Raw genomic sequence first — 19,973 nt, 5'->3', positions numbered from 1 at the left:
TCGTTGCTATTCTGTGCTACCTCAGAAATCCTGGGAAATAACGGTAGCATGCAGCTCTATACCCAGAGCTCAAGTAAGAGGTCAACAGAAAGAGCTTTCTCATTGCCATTTCCTAGCAATGCCCTGTCATTTCAATACACGAGGTTAAATTACTCCAGAAGTCTCCCCACAGGGCTTCCATTGTTTGTCAATCACGGCTGGGACACAATGGTACTCATTCATGTGCACAGCAAACAAGTAGACAAGGGCCAACCATCAGCATACAGTCTCATTTTGGTTCTTCTGCAAACAGTTTGTAGAAAGATGGCGTTTCAAATAAACCACATTAAATTTTAAAATATGCAAATTCCTAGTGTAAAATATTTAGTAGGGAGCCTGAACAAAATTTAAGAGTTTGAGAGCAATTACAATAATCAACTTATTCTTTAGGACTGTTCCTGAAAAAGATTGCCTGCTACAACAATATGCAAAAAGAGAATGTTTTAATAGTCAGAGAAATACACATTCAGAAAAGTTGAAAATAGCTGATTCTTTTCAAAGACAGTCATAAGAAGGCTTTGTTTTCAGAGTACCATTTAGTGTTTAACCTCAGAACTTATGTTACTGAGGGGTACACAGACACCAATGTTACAAAGTGCACTTTAAGGCTGCTTACTTCATATCTTCTGGTTAAGAACCCAAGAGGCTTAAGGTTTGTTGATGGGTTGTTAGTTTTTTGAAACATCTTAAAAATAGAAAAAAAAAAACCTATTACAATATGACCAAAGTCCAATTTTGCTGACAACAGGAGAGACTCAAGTCTCACACACCTCTTCATTGCTTTGCCTTCTCTACTTCAAAGTTTGCTAGAGCGAAGACTTTGTCTCCTGATCCTTTGAGAGGAAAAAAACATTTTTATTAGTATTAGTAGAAATTGTATTTTAGAGAATTTCCTTATAAACAAATAAAGCAAAACATCCAAGATCAAAAGAAATCAAACCTACATTTTGAAAACTAGAACACTTGAGCTCGTTTAAAGAAAAAAAAAAAGGAGACATGCTGATTTTGACTAGCTATGTAGAGAGCTTCTAATGAAGTACCCTTTTGAACAAAGGGATTCCCACCTTGCCTTCACTCTCAGAAAGAAGAGTACTGAGAGTTAGGTCAGAAAACCAGTTGATTTGTACCCTGACCTACTCTGGCACATTCCTGCCAGTTATAGTTCTTTCATCACAACTCTAACTGTACTAATAGAATGAACTGCCATGCTTATTTAATGTACAATGTAAATGAACTTTTGGTCTTGTCAACATGATTAGAGTTATGACAATCACAGCAACAAGAGTGCTTTAAACTACTTTTTGACAGTGTGCCAGTAACTACAGAATTCTCTGCATCAAGTAGAGAAAAAGGCTCTCCTGAAGAGTAATTAAAAGTATTGTTTAACTCTGAGAGCGATATTGTCTGCTTGAGAGAGAGCATTTAAGCCTTCAGCATTAGGGAAACATTCAGCATTCTATGGCCAGTTGTCACTTGGTTTATTTGCTGCATAGCTGTTCCCTCACTGACAGTGTATCACAATTTCATTGTTAATAAAATAGAAAAATGTACGTCAGAAATAACTGGCATCAATCTTTTGCTTGTATTTTCCTTTTCATAGAGAATCACTGGCATTTATATCTGTTGCTGTTCAAAGGGGCAATGCAGTCAGGATTTATGAGAATGAAAACTTACCGAGGTCAGAGGAGACTTTCTCAAACTGGCTCAGGGCTGAACCTGCATTTGCTGACAAGAAGCTTTCATCCTCTTGTGTCAGCTAAATGAAAGAAAGGCCATAACTGTGAACTTGCTATCTTACCTGTGCATATTCCCACCATCTATAAATATGAAATACAACAGCTTACAGGGTCTATCAATTTGCAGCTTCATCTAATAGTAAAAGCCAAAGTAAAAATGCAAGCTACTGTCCCTACCACTGAATTTCTTCCTCATCACTGTCAGCCTCACAAGGGCTTGTGAGACCACTAAGTCTCAGGACCTCCAGCAATCATTTTTGATTAAATGGTCACCCTGCACCTCTGTACCACAACTATGCAAAGGCTGTTAATTACTTTTTTTGTCACGTTGTCCATACAGTAATGAGTTAAGATCTTAATGTGCTTTGTAACACTTACCAGCGAGAGCAAAAACAGCCACTGCCAGCTTTGACCACATTAACAGTCAATGACCTAGAAAATGGTCTCTTCCTTACAGTGCTGTGAACCATCAGTGACATTTACACATGTAGATTCTGCTTTTATGTTTATGCTCTGATGTCTTGGTGACAGATGCCCATAAAATATTTATAATAATGAAGCAATAATCTACATCTGGAAGGTGCAGATATTCTATGTTAAAATTTGCTCATTTGAATAGCCTCAGATAAATATTCTTACTAAATTAGAGCAGAATTCAACATGTAAAGCCATTCACAGTGTTTATATCCGTTTCATACTTAAGAGTAGAGGCCACAGTAGACCACCAGATTAGAACTAGAGAAAAAGTATTAGTTTCCTACCTTAGCTATGTTTTGTAAGCAAGCATCTAACTACTACAGTGTGTGGATAAACATGTATCTACCAACTATTTTCTTTTAAACTTTCAGAACAGAACTGTTATTATAGGCAGACCTCTGTGAAGTAGGCTACTGACCATTTTAAGAGATAAAGAGAGTGTCAAAGCATAACAAAGAGGCTTGCGTGAGGTGACCCAAGGAACTCATAACAGGAGGCTTAGATATCTTCATATATTTTTGGAAGCAGTTTTAGTTAGCCTTTCTAATTATTGCCAAATTATTTTTTTTTACTCTGACAGTCTAGCAAAAAAAATATTCATAGTGAAAACATATGCTAATGTACTCCCTTGATCTTTTCCATTACATGTCCTAACTAGGAAAATATAACAGAGATACCAGCAACCCATTTCCTTCATATACCTTCAACAAGAAACAACTTCTCTTCCTCCCTCTAGTGGTAAAAGAAAAAAAAAAAAAAAAAATCAAGAAAAGAAAAACAACCTGGGATTGTTCTGCACACCGATGTGCTTACTGGGGGAATACAAGGTTTACCACCTATTTCTCAGTTATTTATCTTACACCAAGAAATAGGTATTATCAATAATACAGAATTAAGTTAGAGCTTAAAGCATGTCAGGAGTCTTAGATAGCTCCTCCCAGGTTGATAGGTGGTAGTTAGCTAATAACAACTTGCAGCTTCCTTATGTATTGGCACCTTGCACCAGCTTCTATGTGATCAGCTCACATGGCCTGACAATGACAGCTTCTTAAATTTGTCTCATATAAATGTATGATACTATTTGACATATGTTTAGTAGCAAGTGCTTCAGGATGGTTACTGCCACGCTTGACGATCATTAAAAAAGTTATAATTTCTTATTTTAGTTCTTTAAAATCAATCTGCAGTATATAAACATCTATTCACCAGCTAGCTATCAAACCAACACTTTACCTTCTCACCGAGCTTCCTGAGGGCAGTCAGGATTTCAACTTTCTGTTGTGTGTACAGGTCTCGTCCCAACTTCCCGACCATTAGGTCTCGGTCCATCTGTACACCAAGGGGAAAAATAGTCAAAATACTTTAAGCTTCCCAATAACTCCAATCTCTTCTTGTAAACATTACAAATTGAAGCATCTAGTTCAAATGAATAGCTTTTACAGTAAAACAGAAGCAGTCACCTCTGCCAACCTTGTCCTCAATTGCCTTGGTTGTTTCTTTGCAAACATTCTAATAACTTCAGGAGTTTTAAATGCTTGGCTGATGGCTGCCTGTATTGCCTGTAAGGAAAAGAAGAAAAATGACCAGAACTAATAGCAATCATAATCTATAGCTGCCTGAGAAGATTAATGAAGGCTGGAAAGCATCATTAATATCCTCTGAATCATTTGATAAGAGAGCTTTTCTTTGTGTGTATAACCATAGAACTGAGATGAAAAAAACCAAAACATTTGTGCAGGCTTTAAAAAAAATTCACTAATTGGTGCAATCATTCCAAGAAAAAGGATATGAAACTTATAATTAGAATCTAGGTCTTAATTAAATTCCCAACATCTTCCTGACATTAGCATAACACAAGTGGATGTGCTACGCTATCTTTAGCAGTTTTAATGCCCACACTGATGACTACAGTTCTTCCAAGGGTAAGCAGAACATAATTGATGGTGCCAATCTCCTGCTGCCATTCAAACTCCTCTAAGGAGTATCAGAGCTATTATATTAAATCTCACAACATGTTTGGACAAATCATGATGGCTCTGGAAACAAAAACTTAAAACATCTGGCTCAGAAGAAACGAATCATGCTTTCATTAAACACTTGAAAAGACAAAATGGATCAGAAGTTTGCAAGTCAGAATAAAAAAGATCACTAAGGAATTTAAATTAGACTCTCTTCTACAGCCTTTGCATTTGGACTTGGATCAATCTCTGAAATACAAACCAGTAACACGAACACAAGAAATGTTATCTTCACCCTTAGCAAATAGGCACGAACTCTCCACATACAGTCCTGTATTTTCCTTCACATCTTTTATATTATTAAATATGTTTTCTAATACCCAGGCCTTGCTGTTTCCCACGTTTTTTCCTCTCCAATAGTAGGTTTCCCATATGCCTGTCTAGATATTACAGAAGACCATCTATATCTACTGTTTCACTGAGTCCAGACAGAATTCAGCCTAGTTTTAGGTAACACACAAGGTAGGCAGATCTGAATGAGAATCAGACTCACCAGTTGCATGCCGCTGAGCTCATCCACCAACGTCATATCTCCAGACATAATCTTCTTCAGTGAGTCATTGATCTCACTCAGCTGTTCTAGAGTTTCTTTCTTGGTCTCCTCATACTCATCTGCATCTAGCTCCTCTCTAAAGAGGATCCAACAAGACATGTTAATTCATAGAATTAGATTTGAGTTGTAACATGGAGACGAGGACATGAGGATGCACCATGAAGCACACTTCCTCATCCATAAAAATTCACAATCAAAGCATCTGTAATTGTAAGACAAAGCAACATGGACACAAAAGTAATTAAATGCTATTAAAAAAGCATACAAGTTAAAAAATCCCACTGAAATACAACATTTCGAAGAAAATATTAATGATTATCTTTGCCCAGTGTCCTGGTTTCAGCTGGAACAGTTGATTTTCTTCATAGTTTGGTACGATGCTTTTCCACCAGGCAACAGAATGACCTTAATAAAAAGATTTGTTAAAGTCGCTTTTACTACCTAACACCTTATTATAATTAGAAAAATAGAGTCACTACAAAACACAAACCAAATGCTAGACTTATGAAAGGTACAGTTCTCATCTGCCAACAAATTCAGAAAAACATTCCCATTTAAGAGGAAAGCATCCACTATTATTACCTGCATTCCTCCAGATCTTGAAGCTGCTGCATTAGCCTGTCCAACTGCTCCTCCAAGTTTTGTTTCAATTTACTGGTCTCTGTTGTTCCTCTTGAAGCCATTTTCAAGTTTCATATGAAAATTTTAAGTTGTTACATAACAATCCTAGAAAAAAACAATATTTTATTGCTATGGATCAACAGCTTGAGATAGGTTTTAAAATGATTCCAGTATCAACATATAATACCTCAGTGATGTAATATCTAGTAAAAGCACTTTGAGAAACTAGCAATGGAAATAAAGAAATGTTAGGCTGTTGGTTTGTTTGGTTATTTTTTTTGTAGAAAAAGTCATACTCCAGATAATAACTCCAACAGCCATAGCACATGGAAACATCTGTGAAACCAATCACCAAATACTGATATCCTCATGTCCTTTATACACAACAACAGGCTCTTACTAAACCATTCAGATTGGAGAAGACCCTTAAGATCATCACGTCCAACCACCAATCTGATACTACTCCATCCACCAGGAATCCATACCCCTAAGCCTGCTGTCCATACATCTCTTCAAAACCTCTGTGGTGTGTGACTCTGCACTGCCCTGGGCAGCCAGCACCAGCACCTAACCACCCTTATCCTTCCTGGTGTCATTAAACCTCCCCTGGTACAACCTGAGGCCGTCACTTCACACCCCAGAAGTACTATTCAACCTCCTCATCTTCTTTTCAACTGCCCCTCAGGGAACCATTCAAGAAACAACAACCCAGACTGAGCTTTCTGAAGCGCGCAAACACCTTAAATAAAATCGTCAGCCGTAGAAAACTAGAGCACTCTAGGGGAAAATCCTGCTTCCTTGGTTGTTCAATAGGCCGCAGCAGACGACCCAAACGGCACGCTCGGCAACGCCTCGCTTCCAGCCCGGTCCTTCGCTTAGCACCAGCGGCTCGCGCAAACCACACGAGGAAACACGATCCTTCCGCTGTCACGGCACGGCCGAGATAACGGAAGGGCTGGGGGAGGAGACACGAACGGACGGAACAGAAGCACAGCCCGCCTCTCGCCGCCCAAGGCCCGTCTGCGGCTCGCCTTCCCCTCAACGCTCCGCCGGTGCCGGAGGTGAGGTAGCACCGGCCCAGCACGCGGCCCTCAAGCTCGGCCCGCCCCACCGCACACCGCCGGCCCCGCAGCCTCACCTGGGTCAGGCCGGCGCTGCCGGGACCGCGGGGAAAGGCGCCGCGGCGGAGCGGCTTCCGGCGCGCCCGGCCAATCGGAGCGCGGCGCGGTGCGGCCCGAGGGCGCGGGGCTGGCGGGGTGAGGCCGGACCGGGGGGGCTGAGCCGGGGCCGCGCTTTGGCAGCCTCCGCTGTCGTGGGAGGAGACTGCGGAGACGGAGCCGCAGCTGGCGTGCCTAGTAAAAAGTTAACGCAAACGGAGACAGATATTCTGTAAGTATGTAAACGTGCTTAATAAATGAACGTTTGCCTCTAAAATACAAAAATCGGCCAACGCGTGCTCACCGCTACCTGCTCATCCTTGGATGGACGGGTTTCAGAGCTGGGCCAAGATCTGCCGTTGGCACGGCCTGCTGGGTTGCAGCGCGGTGCAGTTAAGTACTGTCACGGCTGTGAGCAGCACAGCTATTAGCAGTGGCATCCCGTATGAGCATGGTGGGCCTATATATAAACATGTAAGGACGGGATCATGTGCGTCACAGAGCATCTTTTCCTCCTTATGGAGAAGGGAACACAATCCAGGTTGTCCTACGCTTACTGAAAAATGGACTGACAGTGGTTGTGCTTTGTTTCTTCTTGAATTTCTACAGAGAGACACCAACATTGAATATTTGGCACGAGGGAATATCGCCAGCAGTCTTACACCCAGCTGTTCATTTTGCCATAGCATGTGCATAGAGAGCTCTTCCCAAAGTCAGAGCTGTACCAAGGTCACTTTGTGCAGAGCAGATCCCAGCTGCAATGGTGCTGTGCAGGTTGTAAGCATGACAAAGCAGCAGTGGGAGTCACAGCAATACCTCTGTCCTCTGCTCTGTTCTCCACAACAACCACATGGCTGCTTTCTGTGCAAATAGTCTTCAACAGCGTGCCAGTGCAGATGAGGAAACAGTATGTGCAAGTGGTTACATTCCTATAATCAGTGCAGACACACAGCTATTAATTCACATACAGTCACCTTGTAGCACTATGTGCTTCTAAGGATGTGAAAAAGAATGAAAAAGGACATCAGATAACACCAGAAAAGGCACAATGCATTTCCATCATAAAATCTTCCATTATTTTTGCCCTTGCTCTCTTTAAAAACAAAACAAAACAGAAAATCAGTCCTTTTCCAGTTTGCAGGAGTCACTTTCTTTAGAAAGGGGGACCTTTCTGCACTACAAAGACAAGTTCAGCTCCTTCCCTTGCCTGTTCCCATGGTAATTCTTGTAGCTGATGCTAGACTATTCCTACTTACACTGAGCCCTACAAACACTGAACTGCTCTGCAGCAATAAAGGATATTTTAAAAGTTTGTGAAACTCCTGAAGGGATAGAGAAGTCCTAAAACTTGCAAAATGTACCTCATAACATACCTTGCAAGAATTCCTTCTGTTCAAGGGCTATTTGAAGTTAGGAGACAGAAGTTGTTTGAAGATTTAGCTGTGATGAGATCTCAACACTGTGGGGGCAGTGAGCATCTGTCTCTTTGTAAAGGAGGCTGAATGTGAGGCTGACCTTGGGATTTTTCCAGGCATTGATATTACTGTAAAATGACAGCAGATTATTCAGCACTCAACACAGATGCCTCAAACATCTCACAAACAGCAACAGCAGGAGGGCAGCCCATAATATATTCCAGTTTTCATTTGCTTGCCCTGGGGTTGAGGGCTTTAATGATCTCTCTTCATTTGTTTGTTTGCTATTTTTTGTGAACTATCCATTGTCACTGAGCTTCCCCAAAATGCCCCCTCCTCTTGCATGTAGGAGGGACACAACTGCTAAGATAACATACAAGGCAAATTCAGCTTCACACATCTATTACTTATGTTTTCCTCCTAGCACACTCATTTTTGTCAGTATTCTTTACTTCTGAACTGCAACAGAAGAATTCTTTCTGCAACGTGAAGTCACCATTGTCACATCATTCTACTCAGGAATTGCCAAAAAGAAAGGTGGACATCTGTTGGTGTGTAGGTAATGTGGTATCACATGAGCAATCAGACCAGATGCTAACAGAAGGAAAACAGAGTCCTCAATATGATCTTTAAATCATCTTCACATGAGTAGAAATAACTACTTTGTAATCTTCTTCTTGTAGTAACCAGGCTGGTAACTAGAACCAACGTCCTGCATTTGGCTCTGTAGCCACAAGGAATGGCCACGGAAGATCCCGACAGGAAGACAGAAGTAGTGTTGCTGGCCTGTGGGTCCTTCAATCCCATTACCAACATGCATCTGAGGCTATTTGAGCTGGCTAAAGACTATCTCCATGAGACAGGTAGGATGGTAATTTATATCATTTAAAATAGCTCTCTATTGAGATACTTATGCAGCTATTTTTGGAAAACTAATTAAGTATTGAAGCTTCTGAGTTTATATCACAACTACTAAATGCTGTAGGCTAAATACATGAATGAACATTCTCATGCGTTTGCTGCCTTTTACTAAGTGTAATGAGCTAAATGAGCTAAGGCACAGGTTCTATGATTTTTCTTTCTGAAATTAGAAAGGCACAATATATATTTCCAAAATTTCTTATTAAATATTTAATTGTGCCACCTCATACAGTGGCAGAAATATACAGCACTTTTCCACTGGGCTGCTTATAGGACCTGCCACTGGTGTTCTGAGAGACTACAGTGAATAGCGGGTGTGTAATGATTTACATACAATACTCTGGAAGTAACATCTGCTCAACCACTTTCTGTGTTCTTGTGTGATGGGATGATGTGGGTTTTTTTTTCTCCCAACAGGAAAATACAAAGTAATCAAAGGAATAATTTCACCAGTAGGTGATGCATATAAGAAGAAGGGTCTGATCAGTGCTGATCACCGAGTAACTATGGCAAAATTAGCCACCAACAACTCAGATTGGGTGGAAGTTGATGACTGGGAAAGCAGCCAGAGTGAGTGGTTGGAAACAGTGAAAGTTTTAAGGTACTTTTCTGCAAATTCTAAAAATATTAAGAACCAATAGAAGGATAAGGAATGGCATTAGCTCTAGAAGTTAGAATGATAGCAGGCTAACCCCAAACCATATTGAATAGACTCACTGAAGTAAGAAGTATTACTCAGACATTGTAAACAAAGAATTGTACCATTAGTCCAAAAGATACCCAAAATGAGCCCATGAACAATTTGTATGTATTTTCTTAGCATCAATTCAGTTTTTGTGCTGAAACTATATTCCTGAGGAAAGAAAAGAGACTAGAATAGGGTGTACATAAGCTATGCAAATTTCTCTCACTTGAGTTTGTGTTACACTGCCCATTTGTATATGTAAAGGCTAGCATTAGGATCACTTATAGTGATGTATTTACTTACATTTTACTTTTTTACTCTTTCACTGAGGTTCTTCTTAAAATGAACTTCAGTTTAAATAAAGCCTGCAGTCATTGCTTTGACACCTTTACACTTGCACCATCTTACAAGCCAGTTCTCACAATTCCCTCTTTCAGCAGCTCCCTTCTTGGATGGGTTTTCTGCAGAGGTACTATAACAGGAAGTGGTGAAAGGTCATTTACTAGGCTCTATTTAGAATACTCTTCCCCATATTCTTCTATATATAAAATACCTCTGTTTTGCAGGCACCATCATGAAAAGCTTTCATCTCCTGATGCTACCATTAGTCTGCAGAATGCTTTACCTTTAACAAAGCCAGGTCGGAAAAGGAAACAAGAACCAAACAGGCATGACCCCATTAAGAAGAAAAATCAGAGTCCAGATGGAAAAAGTTAAGTCTGTTTGCAAACTAAATGCTTAACAGAAGTTGCTATTTCAAAGAAACTGTGCAGATGAGTAACTTTTCTTTCCATGCTAGTTCTTGTTGCTGGTTTCACTGAAGAAAGTTATTCATCAAGATCCCATATCACACAGTAGTAGGATTTGTAACAAGAAGACTGTAAGAGTAAAATATATCAGACAAAAAAATATTCAAGTTAATAGAAATTTCAGTTGGAAAAAGTCAGAGCTATCCATTTCTCCTATACAACTTTGCTATACTCCAACTACAGCCTAGAATTTTGGAACATAAACTATAAATGATTCAAGAAAGAAAAGAAAATAGTAAGCCCCAAAATTCAGGATGCATCTGGGTACAGGGTCATTTTATGGGCTTTTTTTTTTTCTGCTCAGAGAAACTATATATTAAAAGGTACTAACTGTAAGTTATATGCTCTGAATCTTTTTTTTTTTTAAATTTCATTCCATTGTCTCATCTTAACCAAGACAAGAGAGGTAACCTAGATATCAAGTGTCCCCATCACATTAGCTACAATCTGGCTGCCTAAAGCACACCCTGTTTCTTACTTATTTCTCTTTCCTTAAGATGTCCCTCAGGTTAAACTGCTTTGTGGAAGTGACGTGCTGGAATCCTTTGCGATCCCCAATCTGTGGAAGTTGGAGGACATCACTGAAATTATACAAAATTATGGCCTTGTATGCATCAGTAGGGCTGGAAACAGCACTCAGAAATTCATCTACGAATCTGATATTTTGTGGAAATATAAGAACAACATTCATCTCGTGGAAGAATGGATCACAAATGACATTTCCTCCACCAAAATAAGGAGAGCACTGCGGAGAGGCCAGAGCATTCGTTACCTGGTGCCTGATGTGGTGCGGGCATACATAGAAAAAAATGATCTGTATAGTCCAGAGAGTGAAGACAGGAATGCTGGGGTTACCTTGGCTCCTTTACAGAAAAATGCAAGTGATTCTAAGAACTAGCAGGCACTTTACAGATAATTTGCTTTCTGGTCTGAAAAGATAATAATCCAGTATACAAAGATGTGTTTTTTTTTTTTTTGTCAATAGCAAGCAAATTCTGTGGCTTTAGAAGATGTGCAGCTGCTGACAAGGTTTGGTTTGTTTAACATGGGGGCCTATATAATCTGTATTTTATAAAATCCAATAATAAGATTTTCACATCTGGACATACTGTTACAGTTCAGTGAACTAAATACAAGAATTTACCATAGTGTATGAGAATTACAATTATGAACAAAGCAAATGAAAGTGTTCTAATTTAGCTCAGGCTACTCTGACTGCTATTTATGAAACAGGAACACATAATTCAGTGTTATAAGTAGCAAAGCCATCTTACTTTAAAATACACCACTTCTGAGAGTAAATCTGCAATAATTAATTTTTAAAAACAGCTAACACATGATGCAACTTAAATTATTTGTCTGCATCCTGTGGAAGGAAGAAGTTACTGCTGGGTGCTAGCTATACCATGCTTTCGGTCACTTGCCTTTCAAATATGAAGCCTGTCATGCAATTTGCACCCCAAATGCCTCATGCTTTAGTTTTTCATTCACATTTCCAGAGCTCTAGATTAAGTTCAGCAGTGTTTCTCAAATGAGGATAGACCTACTTCAAAAACTGGTTTATAGCCATTGATTTAATGGATATAAGTTAATAATAGCATCATTGCAGATTCTCATACCATTCTCCTTTTATTTCCAATAACCGACCCTTTACTTTTAAGCCAAATATAGGGAGACAGAACTGTTTGCTTCTACTGGAATGAGAAGAAATAGTTGGATGCTGGGAACATATATAAGCAAAATGGTTTTCTTTGCTGGAAACCTGATTTAGAATCTAACAAAATATTGTCTCTATTATATCAGTATAAACTAGAAAGACACTATGAATGCCATGGCAATTGAATTGTACCTCCCTTTCTTTGCTGCCATCCCATTTTTTCTTGAGATGATGTGCCTTACTAGAAGCGTCAAGGTTTCCAAGATGCTAACAGGTCAGCAGTTTTCTCACAGTACCTCTGCACAACAAGTCTGTTTGCATTTTTCAGATTCACAAAGCCAAGAGAATGAGAGATTCTGAGGTGTGCAGGGCTCCTATAGAAGGAGTCAACACTTCAGTGGGAAGAGCTGTAGACTGCAGTGGAGCTAGGATCAGGGATGCACACCTGGAGCCTCACATAATATTCTGCAATTACGACAGAGCAGAACCCCTGTTCTTCTAGACTCAGCCTGCATAAGTGACCATTACAGAGAACACACAAGGAGATCAAAACCGAATCAGAACTAAGCAGGTCATCTGTAATTGTATTGTGACATAAAGTAGCTCCAAGGATTTCTTTTTTTTCCCCCCCTGGATGATTCCTGCATTAAATGTGCTCATTCCCCTGGAGCTTAGGCAAGCTTACCTTGTCTTTTGATAAGGAGGCTGAGTTTGTACATAATCAATGGTAGTAATGGTACTGAAGGACATGTTAAGCACCTCTGTCATGCTTCAGCAATCAAAATGCCACTGAAGATTGAATTTAAACTATATTATTGATGGTGCATGGGAAAGAATAAGATCTGTATTTCTTTTTTGTCTGCTGTCTCTGTGGCAGATAAGATCAAAGAACAAAATGTAATTAATTACTCAACTTTCTGAATAAACAGAGCAGATCTATTGAGTGGGAAGGCACCCTATTTATGTGGTCACTTTTCAGCATAAAAATGTGCTTTAGGTTTACTCTAAGTAATGACACTGGTGTGTATGGGTGTACTTTGGTCAATTCTAGAGAAACGGCATATTTAAAAGTAATAATAATATTTAATGCTTCATGAAGCACTATCAGACACTTCTATTTCACCACATTTTCATGTAGTTACACATGATGGGTTTTTCGATAAAATAAATTGCATGCAATATGCTAGTTTTAGTCATTAATCACATCTGATGTCTGTTGATTGCATGACTTTTAAGTGGGAAGAACATTGTCAATAGAGTTTTTTCCATACAGAACAGAACGTTGTTCAGAAATTGCAATGAATATAGATCTTTTGTTTTACCAGTGAGATCCAGAAACCTCCGTTACAACACTGGAAGTAAACACAGAGAGAATTTACTGTTCTAATCAGTTCTGAATAGCAGCATCATAGTTACTGAAGCATCATATTCCAAAGTGAAAAAGAAGTAAAACTTCCAAGAGAGGACTTTACCTAGAGAGAATCTATATTCTTCAAAATATAAAGTTTGTGAATAATGTATTTCATTGAACTTCTTTATAGAAGTTATAATGTATTCATAGACGTTCTGTAAAATAAATTGCCTTCTTTCTTGTTTTAGTTTTTTTTTTTTTTTAATATTATTGCATTTGGTTCTGCTGTAGTAAGAGAAGAGGGCTCTTATATCACACATGTAATTCAGATTGAATTATTTCACAAACACTACAACAGCAATAGGAGCACTTCATCTGCTTCGGGATTGCGTTAGATGCTCAGTGCTGCACAGCAATTAAGATAAAAATGGAAAATAAGAGTCTTGACATAAAAAAATAGGAGAATTTGTAAGGGAAGGATAACTGAACCATCACAGGACAGTAGGTAGCTCTTACAAAAAGCTCCACAGCCAGTTTCTTGGATTAGCCTTCAAATAGGAATGCTAGGACCCTCAATAAGTCTTAGTCTGAAGTTCTACACTACAAATTTACAGAAAGAAACATTACATCCTGGCAATCTGCAGAGTCTTAGTTTTCAACTACAACTTTAATCCAAATTTCTACAGAGGATTTATCCTAGTACTGATTTCTCTTTTCTTGGAAGAGACAGTAGCACACAACAGTGCTCTTCAAGTATCACAACTTCGTAGTAACAAGTTGTAGGTGAAATGTTACTCTCTGAGTCCAGGAAGAGCATTCATTTGCATTCCTCTTTGCCAGTCCTAATTAAGTATATGTTGGAGAACAATATCCATCTGCAAACAGGAAAGAAGCTTTGACGTCTTCATTTCCTACCCACATGATTCTGAGAGTCATACAGGTCAAACTCTGCTCTAAAAATGTAGCTAAAGTTCAGTGAAACAATCTTCCTTGCAAAATATAATCCTTTTACTCAGACTACCCTGAATAGATAAAAGTAGCAGCTATGAGTTTTCATTCAGACTCAAAACAGCAAATTCTCTTTTTGTGAAAAAAACAATCATTCAGTTTAGAAGGAGCCTTAAAGGGAATCTACTTCCAACCCCCCCTACCATGGGCAGGGACACATCCAACTAGTTCAGGCTGCTCAGAGCCACATCCAACCCCGCCTCAAGTATTTCTGGGGACAGGGAATCCATGGCTTCTCTGGGCAGCACATCGCAGTGCTTCAACACCCCACAATGAAGAAAATTCACTATACCTTCCTCATATTTAATCAAAATTTACCTTCTTCTAGCCTAAAGCTATTACCCTTTGTCCTACAACTACATGCCCTTGTAAAAAGTCTCTCACAAGCTCTCTTGTAGGCTCCCCTTTCAGTTCTGGAAGGATGCTATATCACCTCCTCAGATCCTTTTCTTCAGGTTGAAGAAATGCAACTCTCCTCTAGAAAGCTCACAGATACAGCTGTAGAACTGTGAATAGACTTCAGACCTCTAGATCTGTCATTTCAACCTTAGTTGTTACATAAACTTCCTATCTGGTAAAGTATCTGAGAAAACAGAATTTTGCATTCACTCTGCACATTGCCCATGAGTCTGGTCTTGGTTCAGCTAGAACATAAGTAACAGAAATAAAGAAGTCAGAACACCAACAGCTAAACTGTGGCACAGCAGAGTTATGTTGAAGGTCACATCAGAGAATAATATGTAAATGAGATTTGCCTTTCACTTTTCTGTTATAGCTGCTAGACACCAATGCTGCCCACTACTCACTGCAGACACAAACCAATGAGATATATTGCTTACTTCTATTTCTCTGAAGTATAGCTTTAAGAATTACTGATACAGCTCCATGGGTAGATCTCCTTTTCAAAAAATATCTAGATTTCAAATCAGTCTGAGGGTTTATAAATATAAACACAGGGAATCTTAGGAACAAGTTGTGTTCATGATATCTTTTAAAAGATACAAGATAGACAGAAACTGTTTAAATCAGTTTTTGGTTTGTGCTGTGACTCTTGAGTTAATAACATTTGCTCCATACAAAGATTTCGGAAACTGTGAACTTTTCCCTCCAACCCAGGCAAAGCTCATCTACAAATATTCCCTTTCCTATTGGCTCAGCAGCAGTACCCCTCCCCTCCACCATCAGTGCTCTCAGACACAATCCCACCCACAGTCTCTCATATAAGGCCTGGTTGGAAATCTGTTTCTTAATTTCTGCTTTTGGACAGGGGTTGACTGTAACTCCTTTCCACAGCCGAGCAATGCCTGTGGATTTCAGTGGAACCTGGAACCTTGTCAGTAATGACAACTTTGAAGGCTACATGACAGCTTTAGGTAGGTGAAAAGACCTAATCCTATTCTTCTCTCTTCCCTTTGAGGGCTTCTTGCATTTTAATTGTTTGAATTCTTCTAAAACCTAGATATTGATGATTTTCTCCCCCTTCCTTAACTGTGTAACATAACACCTCTGGGGGAGTGGAAAATAAAAACAAGAATAAAACTAAATTTGCATAGCAGTAAGTCAAACCATCCTTCAGAAATGCTTCTGGAAGCAATATAGGTAAATCCCAGCTGTCAGAACACCTGGTGAGCAGTACAACTCTCACTGGCTTTTTTCTTCTGTCAAAGGCATTGACTTTGCAACACGCAAGATAGCAAAAATGCTGAAGCCTCAGAAAGTGATCAAACAGGATGGCGATTCATTTTCCATCCATACCACAAGCACATTCAGAGACTATATGCTCCAATTTAAAATTGGTGAAGAGTTTGAGGAAGACAATAAAGGCCTGGATAACAGAAAATGCAAGGTAAGACTGAATAATTCAAAAATCAATGTGTTCTTACAGAAGGAAGATGCTGTAGTTAGCCTTGCTATCTGGAGTGAAATTGTTTCAATAATACTATTTTTAACACAGTATAGATGCAAGAGCCCAAGTTAGTGATTAAAAGTTTCACATTCCCTCAGTAGCAGTATTTAATTTAGGTACATTTTATCAAGGAAGAAAGGATACTGTCTACTAGACATTTCAGAACTGAGGTAACACAAACAAATCCTCGGTTTTCTTTTTAACAGAGCCTGGTTACCTGGGACGATGACAAACTTATCTGTGTCCAGGCTGGGGAGAAGAAGAACAGGGGCTGGACTCACTGGCTCGAAGGAGATGACCTCCATTTGGTATTTAATTTACTTCAGAACTGTCTCTAGGTGACAAAAAATGCAACCTGTATTGTAGTCATGATGTGCAAGCCGTCTTCCACCTCAATAATACATGGAATAGTACATGAAGAACACATTGTGCTTTCAGCTAGTTTAGCTGAATCACAGAATTGAAAAGGAACTGTAGAGATCATCAAGTTCAACCCACAATATAGTTTTACTGTTTCATTCTTATTCATCTTGCACAGGCAAATGCAGAAGGTTAAGCATAACTTAACAGCTCAGTGATGGTCAGTGGGCACAGCAAAATATTCTGTCTTCTCCTTTGGAGACAGTTCCTTTGGTTACTATATATGTTTTTTTGTTTGTTTGTTTTTGTAGGAGCTTCGCTGTGAGAATCAAATATGTAAGCAAGTATTCAAGAGAGCTTAAATATCAGCATTGGTTCCAACATGGAAAGACAGCTATATGCAGGAGGCCATGCGTTCTTGTGTCCAGTGATAACTGGAAATACAAAACCTGGTTTCTTTCTAAATAAATAATCTGTTTCTGTCTCAGGAAATACTATTGGTTGTTAGCAGTGTTAAAGATCTGACTTTTGCTAATAAACACCACAAAACATCTGAAGTACCTGTCTTCTGTGTGTTTTGGAGAAGGGAAAAAAAAACCCAAATTGTAAGCGATAAGGTGCTTTGTGGTTAACTAGTCACCCAGATCGAAACAAGAACCATTCCCCCTTCTATAAGGGCACGGCAAGATCAAACAAATCAGGAAGGACAGCTTAAACTTGTGTAACTCTAGGAATGGTAAAAAGTTAAGACTCCAACCAAGGATGCAACTTCACTATTTAAAATGCTTCTCTCCTTAAGATACACACTGGTACTTCAGGGGCAGTTAACTGCTCCCACTAACTCTTAAGTGAGTAATGTGAAGTCTTGCTTTGTTTTCCAAACAATGAAGTTCAACTTACCAGAGGAAGTCAGTCAGTGACCATATCCCCCAATAACAAAGATAGGTCTGAGCAATCACATAAGTTTCTGTCCATGAAATAATTTGCTACTATCAGCACAAGTAAAAATAATGCTGCTCCTGATGAGGCTTATTTGCATGCATTTGTTCCATTTGCTAACATACTTTTCTATGCAACAATTCACAAGGTCAGAAACAAGAAATAATAATTAACTCATGTAAATAACTGGCCAGATCAACTCGTTACACATGTGAAATGAACTGCTACATCTCCTGGGTAACACTAACAGCACACAGGTCCTGTTGCTGAAGTTTAATCTAAATTACTGAGCTTCAGACAGATTTAATTAGGATTCTGTTTTTCACAGGAACTCAACTTATCCTCAACGCTTTCAGAGATAAGTAGTAAAACTCATTATTTAAGTATCTCTTCCTCACTGTCATCTCTGTTGAAGCTGTGAGAACTTTTAATTAGATCAATATCCCAGATAACTACCAGAGGACTCTAAATGTGGCTTCCAAAACATGAAAGGAAGTCCTAGTACATCTTAGGAGTCAGGACAGGGACATTTGGAGGACGGGTAGTAAAACATTGAATATATTTTCTGAATTCCAATGGTGCATTCACTTTAGAACTGAGTGCTGCTTCTATTTGGTTGGAAACGGGATTTACGATACCATAGAACTTAATATAAATAACACTTTCATACAGCAAACATGCTTTGTCACCTCTACCACCAACATATCACAGCAGTCACAGACTTTGCTACCCCATCAGGTGGCACCACTGCAACAGAATGCATTTTCATTTAAACTGTAGTGATACCCAACAGCAACACTTGAAGTGTTAAATATTGCAGATGTGTTCAAGTCGCACAGTTTAAAATCATGTATTCCAATCATTTGTGTATGAGAAGCACCAAGAGGTGGTGACAGCCTTAAGAAGTCTGTTAGTACAAAGAGAGACAAGTGGAAGTCAGAGAAATGTAATCTTAGAAGCTCACATGACTATGAATGCTACACTTTGGTAGTAAGGCCACTATAGAGAAGGCTTTACTATTAAAAATGTAGAAAAGTTGCTACCAATTATATTCCTTTTTTTATATTGCTACCTTCTACTTCAAATGGATAATATGAAAACAGGCAATGCTACGCCCAGCTCACTGGAGGATGATCTGTAGTTAATGAGGAAAAGAGACAAGCAGCCAGTGACAGAACTGCTCACAATAAATTAACTAAATTCACACACTCTTAAAAAATACAAATTAATCATATTGAAATGCCAAGTGAAAGAAATGAGGGAACAGTCCTGCGTTCTATAACTGGGAAAGAAAGGAGAAAGTAAGGTAACTCTTGCCAAGAAACTAAACCAGGATCCCCACAGCTCCAGAACTGAAGGACGGGAACAGAACTCACCAGGAAGGCACTGGGTTTTATTCCAAGGTGTTTCAGCTCCATTATCTCACCACAGCTTTGATGGTGAAACCCTTCCAGCAACCATCTGTTGCACTTTGCAGGCAGTGCCAATGCTGAGGACGTGACTTTAAGATGCATTCTCTGCACAGAGCAGATGGGTGAATGGCTGTGTGCTACTGGACATCACAGCCTCAACAGACAGTAGAAATTCAAAAGAATAGTTGAGATTCACACTCCATAGAATGCTTCTTCTAAATACCTGCGGAAGAAAAGTCACACAGGTGGCATATGGAGGTGTAAGGAGCACAAGCACAAACACCATCAAGGTTGCTGAGTTTTACTCAGAAGTGTATACCTAAATGTTAACTTCTAAGACACACAATAGTGGGTAATATTCAACGGCAGTGGCCACCCCTAGAGGAAAGAAAAAGGAAGAGAAAGAAAAGAATACTTTACACAAAAGTATCACTTCGAGACATAACGAAAAGACACGATGCAGAAAAGCTTGTGCTGTTCCACAGAAAGAAAACAAAATACCTCAGGTTCAAAGGAGCCGGGCAGGAGTACGACAGCGGGCTCCATCCCTCCTTGGTAAACGATGAGGTAAAGCCCACAGTGTCTTTGAAGAGAAGCGGGCAGGCACGCACAGACCCACCCAGCAGCACGACAGCTGGCACACTGCACACCCGCCTCCAGACGGGCGGTGAGCGACCCCCTCACGGCTTCCCGCCCTCACGGCTTCCCGCCCTTACGGCCGCCCCCGTTGCCATGGCGCCCCCAGGCCCCGCCCCTCCCGCCGCGCCACGCCGCGCCGCCGCGAGCCCCGCCCCTCCCACGCGCCTCGCACCGCCTCCCGCCCTTCCCCATTGGCCGCCGCCGCGCGCGGCCCGGCATGCCCGGCTCCCTCGGAGGCCTCATGTGACCCACCCCCAAGATGGCCGCCGC

General features: G+C 39.9%; 3 protein-coding genes across 6 annotated transcripts; 2 read left to right on the top strand and 1 right to left on the bottom strand.

Moving 5' to 3' along the window:
• Positions 1-465: 465 nt before the first annotated feature.
• LZIC (leucine zipper and CTNNBIP1 domain containing) lies at positions 466-19,776 on the bottom strand. 4 transcript variants are annotated; one of them, XM_031613578.2, is made up of 9 exons: positions 19,566-19,776; positions 19,384-19,442; positions 19,029-19,287; positions 5,406-5,549; positions 4,764-4,899; positions 3,713-3,811; positions 3,486-3,581; positions 1,714-1,795; positions 466-872 (listed from the first exon to the last, which is right to left on the bottom strand). In XM_031613578.2, exons 4-9 carry the CDS (start codon positions 5,504-5,506, stop codon positions 814-816), a joined length of 573 nt encoding a protein of 190 aa, XP_031469438.1. In that variant the 5' UTR covers positions 5,507-5,549; positions 19,029-19,287; positions 19,384-19,442; positions 19,566-19,776; the 3' UTR covers positions 466-813. The 4 variants fall into 4 exon arrangements, with proteins under 4 accessions (XP_031469438.1, XP_031469439.1, XP_031469436.1 ...); XM_031613579.2 differs by lacking the exon at positions 19,384-19,442; XM_031613576.2 differs by lacking the exons at positions 19,029-19,287; positions 19,384-19,442; positions 19,566-19,776 and adding an exon at positions 6,583-6,716.
• Positions 6,674-11,413, top strand: NMNAT1 (nicotinamide nucleotide adenylyltransferase 1). Its single transcript, XM_031613573.2, has 5 exons — positions 6,674-6,833; positions 8,700-8,879; positions 9,355-9,538; positions 10,189-10,334; positions 10,929-11,413. The coding sequence occupies exons 2-5, from the start codon at positions 8,756-8,758 to the stop codon at positions 11,327-11,329; spliced, it is 855 nt and encodes a 284-aa protein (XP_031469433.1). The 5' UTR covers positions 6,674-6,833; positions 8,700-8,755; the 3' UTR covers positions 11,330-11,413.
• On the top strand, positions 11,562-18,199 carry RBP7 (retinol binding protein 7). The gene is made up of 4 exons (XM_031613581.2): positions 11,562-15,820; positions 16,115-16,293; positions 16,560-16,661; positions 17,025-18,199. Exons 1-4 carry the CDS (start codon positions 15,748-15,750, stop codon positions 17,073-17,075), a joined length of 405 nt encoding a protein of 134 aa, XP_031469441.1. The 5' UTR covers positions 11,562-15,747; the 3' UTR covers positions 17,076-18,199.
• Positions 19,777-19,973: the final 197 nt, after the last annotated feature.

The sequence above is a fragment of the Phasianus colchicus genome, chromosome 22 (assembly GCF_987193195.1).
Source record: "Phasianus colchicus chromosome 22, bPhaCol1.hap1.1, whole genome shotgun sequence".
In the NCBI taxonomy this organism is placed as follows: Eukaryota; Metazoa; Chordata; class Aves; order Galliformes; family Phasianidae; genus Phasianus; species Phasianus colchicus.
The sequence above is the reverse complement of the archived record's forward strand: the minus strand, read 5'-3'. Positions and strand labels throughout refer to the sequence as shown.

Bases quoted from the DNA above. Each gene is read 5' to 3' on its own strand.
- LZIC (XM_031613578.2), bottom strand. From the start codon at position 5,506: ATGGCTTCAAGAGGAACAACAGAGACCAGTAAATTGAAACAAAACTTG. The intron at 3,812-4,763 runs GTGAGTCTGATT...TTTTCCTTACAG, and splicing joins AGCTCAGCGGCATGCAACTG to GCAATACAGGCAGCCATCAG. The intron at 3,582-3,712 runs GTGACTGCTTCT...CTTGGTGTACAG, and splicing joins TGAGGACAAGGTTGGCAGAG to ATGGACCGAGACCTAATGGT.
- NMNAT1 (XM_031613573.2), top strand. From the start codon at position 8,756: ATGGCCACGGAAGATCCCGACAGGAAGACAGAAGTAGTGTTGCTGGCC. The intron at 8,880-9,354 runs GTAGGATGGTAA...TTCTCCCAACAG, and splicing joins AGACTATCTCCATGAGACAG to GAAAATACAAAGTAATCAAA. The intron at 10,335-10,928 runs GTTAAGTCTGTT...TCTTTCCTTAAG, and splicing joins TCAGAGTCCAGATGGAAAAA to ATGTCCCTCAGGTTAAACTG.
- RBP7 (XM_031613581.2), top strand. From the start codon at position 15,748: ATGCCTGTGGATTTCAGTGGAACCTGGAACCTTGTCAGTAATGACAAC. The intron at 15,821-16,114 runs GTAGGTGAAAAG...CTTCTGTCAAAG, and splicing joins AGGCTACATGACAGCTTTAG to GCATTGACTTTGCAACACGC. The intron at 16,294-16,559 runs GTAAGACTGAAT...TCTTTTTAACAG, and splicing joins TGGATAACAGAAAATGCAAG to AGCCTGGTTACCTGGGACGA.